The sequence below is a fragment of the Montipora foliosa genome, chromosome 10, assembly GCF_036669935.1.
Source record: "Montipora foliosa isolate CH-2021 chromosome 10, ASM3666993v2, whole genome shotgun sequence".
Taxonomy (NCBI): domain Eukaryota; kingdom Metazoa; phylum Cnidaria; class Anthozoa; order Scleractinia; family Acroporidae; genus Montipora; species Montipora foliosa.
The window spans coordinates 20,001,853-20,011,852 of NC_090878.1; the positions used below are offsets into that span (position 1 = coordinate 20,001,853).

A 10,000-nucleotide genomic window follows, 5' to 3' on the forward strand; every position below is an offset into this window, starting at 1 on the left:
TACAACACAGCTGATCCTGAAATTGAAAGTATAAGTATACTTGGAAATACTTTCTTTTACTCGGAAAACGCAATAGCTCAAAAAAGAGGGAAAAATGGCCGTAGATTTTGTCTTGGCGAAAAGAAAGAATTGGGAGCCCGGTAAAACTTCGTCACTTTGCTAGATTCACTTCAACGACGATGACTTCTAGTATTGTTTTGACAGCAAAACGAAAAGATCGTTGAAGACTGACGAAATTCCCTTACAGGAACAGACATATAAGCGTTAATTTAATTCCCTCGCGAGACCTTCCTTATCCTCTTGTTCTTTTCTGCCATTTTGTAGCCATACCTCCTCTGCTAATGGTTCTTCCACGTTGGGCTCCATGTAGTTCTGGGTTTCAGTGCTAGCAATGGCTGACTTGTCGAAACCGCAACTAGTCGCCTCAAATTCTTTTTCTTTTTTGAAATCGCCAGTTTATTCACTTCCGGATTCAGAGGCACTTTCCTCGATGATAAACATAGGCATGATAGATTTTTTTGTTTATTGAAAAATACCAAAAACGCTCGCTGAGCGATACCTTGGCGTTGATTAGTAAGAAAACATAGGACCCATGCCAACAAGTATTCCTGAATCTACGTCACAGCAAGTCCGTGAAGTCCTGACCAGCGTAAGAGGTGTACTAAATAAAAGTAGGATTGAAAAAATCGTAGAAAATTCGCCTATCGTTAAAAAAGAAAAATTCTTTCGCCAAAGTTCATTTTTTTAATATGGCCTTTCAAATAGGAAAATAAAACTTTTTACGTTATGGGCACCTTAATGTGGTAGTAATTACCGTAATTGAAAACTACACAATGATGCCTTTGCATAAGGATCATAACTAAAGCAATCTCTTTACCACTGGGGGCACATAGGAAGCCATTTTGCATTTCAACTTCCGTATTTGCCTTTGTTCTCGAGAAGCACAATTCCATTTTTCTTGCAGAGTTCAATGTTAAGGGAAGACCATGGTGGCTAAAATTATCTTCTACATTGTCAATTACTTTCTCACTGGTGGTTGATGTCATGACCACATACTCATAATAACGGCTGTAAGCCTAGAATTCCTCTAATCGACCAGTTTTGATTGCCTTTCTCAGAGCTTTCAACTCTTCATCCAATGCAGGTGTTTCCTCAACTTCTCTTCTCTTGCAGACGTGTTACGAGGATGGTGATCTAGCGTGACCCTAGACTGCTGAGGTTCCAGCTGGTGGTATTTCCACTAGCTTGCTAAAAACATTTGTACCATTCATGTTGTGCAGCAACTCATGTACAGTTGATATTGGGTATGGACCCATTTGCTTGCCTCATGTCTTGCACAAATGAATTTCACCATCCACCTTTGGAATGATTACTATTGGGGTGAGCCATATTGGGGGCCATCGACTTCTTCTATGATGTGACAGTCCAATAGTTCCTGACCTTACGCCGAACTTTTTGAATACACCCTCCAGAGTGGACATTTTTGAATTTGCTATGAGTCCAGAACCTTGTGGACGCTAAATCCGGAAACTTTTTTATCCGGATAGCGAAACAAGATCGAGCTCAGTTCCTTGTCGTGAAATCAATTCTCAAGATGGCTGCCGAGGGCAATATTATTTTTTTAAGATGCATCCTGCTTTGTTACTTCCGTTTCTTTGAGGAGTCCTGAGTTTCGGATGCGTGTACAGGCAAATTCGATTTGAATACGCTACGTTTGGCTGGGAATATTTTTGGCTTCTATTTTTCGTTTCTTCGATCATTTCTTTGTTTAGTTTTGGTATTTTCAATCACTGTAAAGCACTCAAATGCGAAATAAAGTTGTCGTTGTTGAATCCGGAAAGAAAAAGTTGCGGATTCAAAAATATCCGGAGAAGCGTGGACTAAGAAAGGACGGCGACGACAACGGCTTCGAGAACGCAACATGACAATAAGTTCAATGAGCAAAAACAATAGTTTTGCACGCGCTGCACGTGCGTTTTACATTTTGATACATTTCTTTGCTGTTCTCGTCTTGACAACCACGTGAAATGATCAAATTCGAGGTCTTGTGGAGGACGAGAGCACCTGACGATGAATGAATTTTCAATTTTTCAATTTTTCATTTTGATACATTTTTTTGCCGTTCTCGTCTTGACAACCACGTGAAATGATCAAATTCGAGGTCTTGTGGAGGACGAGAGCACCTGACGATGAATTTTCAATTTTCTCCCCAAACACTAACAACGCGTTCATGACAAATTTAGTTCTGGAATGTTTATGTGCACTTTTCACGCCAAACGACTTGCAATACTTGCGAAATTATTACAATAATAGTAAATGATGTTTTTAGATAGCGTTCTCGAAGCCTTACTCATCTCCCTATTTCAAAGGGGGTGCCATACAATTTGATGAATCTGAAGGGTATTCTTAGGCTTTAGTTTTGTTTATTTCGTGTTTCCGTTGCAAAAAAGGGAAGTATGCATCAGTTTAAACCGCTTTTCTTCCGCCACAAGCTTTCTAGTACTTAGAAGTTAACTGAAGTTGCGAAGAATAGTTCTACAGAGTTGAACGCGAAAATCATTCGTCAAATCTAGTGAAAAAGTCATATGCGTGGTTTCCAGTAGAAAATTATGAATAAAACCTAGACGGTGGAGGAGAATGTTCATAAGAATAAATAAATTTACCCAGTTCTTGTAATCTAATATTCGAAAATTTGATAGTTCTAATTCTCTGAAGATTGGGTCTGAGTGATTGATTTAGGAATTATTTTGACGGTACACTTTGCTAAGAGACAAGACTACGAAGATATGAAGAATGGATTTGTACATGCATAATAATACAATAATGACTATAAGGATATACTAAACATCAGTACAGAGTTCTGAAACAAAATTCAGTAAAAGAACTATACCTGAAATTAAATGCTATAGCTTCAGAGATTTTGTAAGCCAATTGAGGAATTCAGGGTTTCCAAGAAAGATGTTAGTCAAGCACAACCCCAAGAAAGGCCACTCTACGATATCTGTTCAATACTTTAATCATTTTTGGCAGATTTGCGTTGAAAGATGATGTCTTTTCTCTCGAGGCTTAAATAGAATAAAGAATTAGTTTTCTGCAAGTTTCTTTGCCTTCAACTAGGTTACCAAATAACTACACCTAAGAGACAAGCATCGTCATATCAGCAGTTACAAATAAAATCAGGTCTGGTAGTTTGAATACATTACTGAAGTCATGAACATAGGATAAGAAAAATGACGGAACCAGAATGGATCATCCCGGAGCGCGGGTGCATATATTAATGGCCGTTAAACCAAACAAATTACGGCAACGTAATGGACCCCTTAGTGTTCACATTTATGAAACAGAATTTTTTCTACCATAACAAAGGCCTTAGAATATAAATAAACACACACCTATGAGATGTTCACTGCCATCAAGCGCAAGATGACTTTTTGTGCAGGTCAATCAGTGGTAAAGAGATAGTAAATACGCAATGTAGAGAAAACATAAACTTAATGTGATGTATAATGTGATAAATGTGACGTAATTTATTTAAGCTACTTACCGGACGGTTATAGATAATTACTTTCTAGAGCAACTTTGAGAATCCAGGGGACATTTAGAGCAGTCTGTATGTCATAAAAAGTGATTGACCACCATCTTTAAATACTGGTATCACACGAGCAATTTGATTTGATCAGGAAAATCTGATGACAAAAGACAACAGTGTTACGTTGACTAATATGGGACAAATTTTTGCCATTTAAATACGCCTATTTTGTGCGGTCAATTCTGGCTTTAAAAATTCAGTTTAAATCAAACAAAAGCCTCAGCAAAAGAAGTAAAGATTTTGACGTCAAAAGCAAAAAAAAGACCTAATCGGCTAACTCAATGTTTTACCCAATTCAAACCCTTTGGGAACATACAGGTATTTTCATATCATTTAAATATGAAGACTACATTATCATGCAAATACAATGCACAAAGAATCTTAATCCCGGGTGATTTGAATTGGGTACAACACTGAATTAGCCGATTAGGTCTATTGTCTTTGTTAGACCAATAATGACATGCGGTCTCTTTTGTGTTGGTTTGGCTACGTACCTGCAGCATTTGTGGTCAGTGCATTGAACTTCTCATGCTTTCTTTTGTATTTTTCTAGGAGCGCCCTCACTTTCAAAGACGATCTTCCTTGTTCTTGAGAGTTCTTGTAATCAAGAATGGCAGAGAGAAAGATGAACGTTTTCGAGCAGCATATACAAGAGCTGAGCGTTGCCAGAAAAAAGGGAAACAGAAAAGGGGAGGGTATTGCATATTTGAATTTAGGCAATTATTATTATGGCTTGGCTTTCGAACAGGCCAAGAGGGAATACACAGAAGCATTAAGGATTTTTAAGGAAATAGGTTTCAGTGCTGGAGAAGGAAAAGCCTGTGGCAATCTCGGCCTTGCTTGTCACAGTCTGGGATATTTTAAGCGAGCCATAGAGTATTATGAACAACATCTTAGCATTGCAAAAGAAGTAGGGGATAGGGCCGGGGAGGGAAGGGCCAATGGCAATCTCGGCAACGCTTATCACAGTCTGGGCAATTTTAAGCGAGCCATAGAGTACTATGAACAACATAATAGCATTGCAAAAGAAGTAGGGGATAGGGCCGGAGAGGGAATGGCCAATGGTAATCTCGGCAACGCATATCACATTCTGGGCAATTTTAAGAGAGCCATAGAGTATCACGAACAACATCTTAGCATTGCAAAAGAAGTAGGGGATAGGGCCGGGGAGGGAAACGCCAATGGTAATCTCGGCAACGCTTTTTACAGTCTGGGCAATTGTAAGCGAGCCATAGAGTATCACGAACAACATCTTAGCATTGCAAAAGAAGTAGGGGATAGGGCCGGGGAGGGAACGGCCAATGGTAATCTCGGCAACGCTTATCACAGTTTGGGTAATTTTAAGCTAGCCATAGAGTATCACGAAGAACATCTTAGCATTGCAAAAGAAGTAGGGGATAGGGCCGGGGAGGGAAGAGCCAATGGTTATCTCGGCTGCGATTATGACAGTCTGGGCAATTTTAAGCGAGCCATAGAGTACTATGAACAACATAATAGCATTGCAAAAGAAGTAGGGGATAGGGCCGGGGAGGGAAGGGCCAATGGTAATCTCGGCAACGCTTATCACAGTCTGGGCAATTTTAAGCGAGCCATAGAGTATCACGAACAACGTCTTAGCATTGCAAAAGAAGTAGGGGATAGGGCCGGGGAGGGAACGGCCAATGGTAATCTGGGCAAGGCTTATCACAGGCTGGGGAATTCTAAGCGAGCCATAGAGTATTACGAAAAAGATCTTAGCATTGCAAAAGAAGTAGGGGATAGGGCCGGGGAGGGAAGGGCCAATGGTAATCTCGGCAACGCTTATCACAGTCTGGGCAATTTTAAGCGAGCCATAGAGTACTATGAACAACATAATAGCATTGCAAAAGAAGTAGGGGATAGGGCCGGGGAGGGAATGGCCAATGGTAATCTCGGCAACGCATATCACATTCTGGGCAATTTTAAGAGAGCCATAGAGTATCACGAACAACATCTTAGCATTGCAAAAGAAGTAGGGGATAGGGCCGGGGAGGGAACGGCCAATGGTAATCTCGGCAACGCTTATCACAGTTTGGGTAATTTTAAGCTAGCCATAGAGTATCACGAACAACATCTTAGCATTGCAAAAGAAGTAGGGGATAGGGCCGGGGAGGGAAGAGCCAATGGTTATCTCGGCTGCGATTATGACAGTCTGGGCAATTTTAAGCGAGCCATAGAGTACTATGAACAACATAATAGCATTGCAAAAGAAGTAGGGGATAGGGCCGGGGAGGGAACGGCCAATGGTAATCTCGGCAACGCTTATCACAGTCTGGGCAATTTTAAGCGAGCCATAGAGTATCACGAACAACGTCTTAGCATTGCAAAAGAAGTAGGGGATAGGGCCGGGGAGGGAAGGGCCAATGGTAATCTCGGCAACGCTTATCTCAGTCTGGGCAATTTTAGGCTAGCCATAGAGTATCACGAAGAACATCTTAGCATTGCAAAAGAAGTAGGGCATAGGGCCGAGGAGGGAAGGGGCAATGGTAATCTCGGCAACGCTTATCACAGTCTTGGCAATTTTAAGCGAGCCATAGAGTATCACGAACAACGTCTTAGCATTGCAAAAGAAGTAGGGGATAGGGCCGGGGAGGGAACGGCCAATGGTAATCTGGGCAAGGCTTATCACAGGCTGGGGAATTCTAAGCGAGCCATAGAGTATTACGAAAAAGATCTTAGCATTGCAAAAGAAGTAGGGGATAGGGCCGGGGAGGGAAGGGCCAATGGTAATCTCGGCAACGCTTATCTCAGTCTGGGCAATTTTAAGCTAGCCATAAAGTATCACGAAGAACATCTTAGCTTTTCAAAAAAAGTAGGGGATAGGGCCGGGGAGGGAAAAGCCTATAATAATCTCGGCGTCGCTTATGACAGTCTGGGCAATTTTAAGCTAGCCATAGAGTATCACGAACAACATCTTAGCATTGCAAAAGAAGTAGGGGATAGGGCCGAGGAGGGAAGGGGCAATGGTAATCTCGGCAACGCTTATCACAGTCTGGGCAATTTTAAGCGAGCCATAGAGTATTATGAACAACATCTTAGCATTGCAAAAGAAGTAGGGGATAGGGCCGGGGAGGGCCATGCCAATGGTAGTCTCGGCGTCGCTTATCACAGTCTGGGGAATTTTAAGCGAGCCATAGAGTATCATGAACAACATCTTAACATTGCAAAAGAAGTAGGGGATAGGGCCGGGGAGGGAAGAGCCAATGGTAATCTCGGCAACGCATATCGCAGACTGGGCAATTTTAAGCGAGTCATAGAGTATCATGAACAAAATATTAGCATTGCAAAAGAAGTAGGGGATAGGGCCGGAGAGGGAAACGCCAATGGTAATCTCGGCAACGCTTTTTACAGTCTGGGCAATTTTAAGCGAGCCATAGAGTATCACGAACAAGATCTTAGCATTGCAAAAGAAGTAGGGGATAGGGCCGGGGAGGGAAGGGCCAATGGTAATCTCGGCAACGCTTATGGCAGAATGGGTGAGCTTGAAAATGCTCTTCTCTTTAACGAACAACATCTTACTATTTCCAAGGAAACAGAGGATCCAGTAGGGCAGGGAATTGCTTGTTGTAACCTTGGTCTTTTTCATGAATTGTCAGGCTCCTTGTGCAAAGCCCTTAATTTTTGTCGTCTAAGCATAAAACATTTCGATGAAACAAGGCGTCTTCTTCAGTCAGAAGATGCATGGAAAATAAGCTTTCGTGATACAAAACAAGTAGCGTACACAGCTCTGTGGACAGCTCTTTTCAAGAATGGAGAGGTTGATGAGGCTTTGTTTGCTGCTGAACAAGGACGTGCACAGGCTTTGACAGACATTTTGAAGGTGCGATTTGGCGTTGATGAAGAACCTACCTCGGCAATTGCGAGGACGGAAACTATCTCCACTCTAATTAAATATTTGCCTTTACAAACAGTTTTCATAGCACTCGCAGGGAACACTATCAGTTTTTGGCTTCTGAAAAGAGCGAGCGGAATAAACTATAGGGAGAAGGAAATCGAAAATGGAAGTGCTGACTCACTGATAAAGACTACTTTGAAACAGATTGGCGCGGGGGCTGTTGTCCAATGCGAGAATCGCTCGGTACACAGTCATCGCAGTCGGTTCTCTTGCAGTGGAGAAGTTGTTGAAGAATCTTTTCAGTCTTTCAGCGTGTCCGACAACCCCTTGCAGTCCTTGTATGATTTCTTAATCAGTCCCATTGCAGACTTGCTCCAGGGTGATGACTTGATCTTTGTTCCGGATGGACCATTTTGCTTGGCTCCTTATTCTGCATTGAGTGACTCTGTCAGGATCCGTACTTTTCCCTCGCTAACCGCCTTAAAAGTGATCTCTAGTGCACTTGACGACTTCAATAGTAAGAGTGAAGCGCTACTTGTGGGTGATCCGTGCTTGAAGGAAATCACTTGGGGCATCGGTGGACCCATTTATAAACAGTTGCCATGCGCGAAAAAAGAGGTGGAGATGATTGGAGAACGTCTACAGACCACGCCTCTCACTGGCGAAAATGCAACGAAAGCTGAGGTCCTGAAAAGAATGAAATCAGTTGCTTTAATCCACATTGCTGCTCATGGAGATGATGAATTTGGAGAAATTGTGTTGGCTCCAAATCCCGAGCGCGCATCCCAGATCCCCGAAGTGGAAGATTTCATGTTAACAATGAGCGATGTTCATGCAGTTCGTCTTCAGGCAAAGCTGGTTGTGCTGAGTTGCTGTCATAGTGGTCAGGGAGAAGTAAAATCTGAGGGTGTGGTTGGAATAGCCAGAGCTTTCCTGTGTGCTGGTGCCCGGTCTGTTCTGGTGTCACTCTGGGCAATTGATGATGAGGCGACCTTGCAGACCTTTTATCAACACTTGGCAGATAGGAAAAGTACAAGTTTAGCTCTTCACCATGCCATGAAGTCTCTTCGGGAGACAAAGGAGTATTCCGCCATTAAATACTGGGCGCCATTTGTTCTAATTGGCGATGATGTCTCGTTTGAATTTGGGCTACAACAACTCGAAAAGAATAGTAAGTGCTGTTCGAATATGATTTTAATTACAGAAAAGAAATATGATGTACAGGTTTCGTGTCGGAAAGTTGTCGAGAGAAAAAGGTAAGGTGGGTATCAGAGGTTTTTTCTCGCGCCTGGCAGACGAGCGGGTCACAATAGAGACATGACCGACACCGAACACAGCGCAAGAAAAACCTCTGGCACCCAGGGTAGGTAAGTTCCTCATAGAGAAAGGGTTTAAAATCGGTCGTCAATGTAGTTCATTTACAAACTGCTTTGGCTGAGGACTAAAATAAATATTAATTGCATTCACCGGCTGGTCTTTTATATACCGGATCCGAAATAATTAATATTCATGAAACAAAAGAACAAAGCGAATATAATAATGCCGAATTAGCAAGGCCTAATCGGAAAACTAATGGTTCTTTTGTCCTCTGCCATTTTAGTCCGCTGTATGAAATTCTACCCCATTCACCGGGTCGGGTACGTGTAGACAGTGCAATGGACTGAAAAGAAATCACTAATTGCCGGTTACCGCCGTAAAGTAAAGTTAGATAGGGAGCTTAAGCACGCGCGTTTTTGAGGCGCGGACGGCAACCGGAAGAGAACATTTCGCGTGCCAGGACATTGATGTCTCCCAGATTTTTATGCTAACAATCTCTAAAAATACTTAGGAATGTAAATGTGGTTGTTTGAAGACTGTTCAAGCGCGAGCTTAATTAAGCTCCCTATTGAGGGCTTATAGACTACATCATGTCACAGTTATACTTAGTTGAATATGAATTGTTGCTCTCTTCCTAAGCTTATCTATGTAAAAACGCTTTCACGGATGAAACAAATTGTCTTAAGAGCTACTATGATCAAAAAAACATTTCCTTTTTTTCTTCAGATTTTGGAAGTGTGTTCGCTTAACACCTGACTGGCAACATTTTGAGCTTTGAGTTTTATCCAAAGGTTGTTTATTTTGAGTGTCAAGTTTTGGATTTCACGGTCCGGCATTTCTCAAGTTCAAAACTGACCGATTGGACCTTGGAGGGTTGGATCTAGGGAAAATGACGTCATTTACTCACTAGCTTAAAATTTCAGCGTGTAAACTCTACCTACTATATATGCAAGACATGAGTTTGAAAATGTGAAAGCCCGAAACTCCCGTGCTGCATATTAATTCAGCAGCATATACACTGCACGAAAAAACGGATTTACACCAAATTTGCACAGAGCAAATATAATGCAAACATATATTTACTCTAGAGCAAACCTGTAGCAAACATGGTAAATGCCGCATTTGCTACTATATTCACACAGGTGTGAAAATATGGTGCAAATGTGGCATTTACCACGTTTGCTACAGGTTTGCTCTAGAGTAAACATATGTTTGCATTATATTTGCGCTGTGCAAATTTG

General features: G+C 41.9%; 1 protein-coding gene across 1 annotated transcript in view; it reads left to right on the forward strand.

Annotated features, from left to right (window-relative positions):
- The window catches only part of LOC137972417 (tetratricopeptide repeat protein 28-like), a 57,119-nt gene that overhangs the window by 11,428 nt on the left and 35,691 nt on the right, over positions 1-10,000 (forward strand). Inside the window, exon 4 of the mRNA XM_068819124.1 lies at positions 4,142-7,046. Coding sequence (XP_068675225.1) covers positions 4,200-7,046 — 2,847 coding nt within the window. The 5' untranslated portion in view covers positions 4,142-4,199. The remainder of the gene's footprint in view (positions 1-4,141; positions 7,047-10,000) is intronic.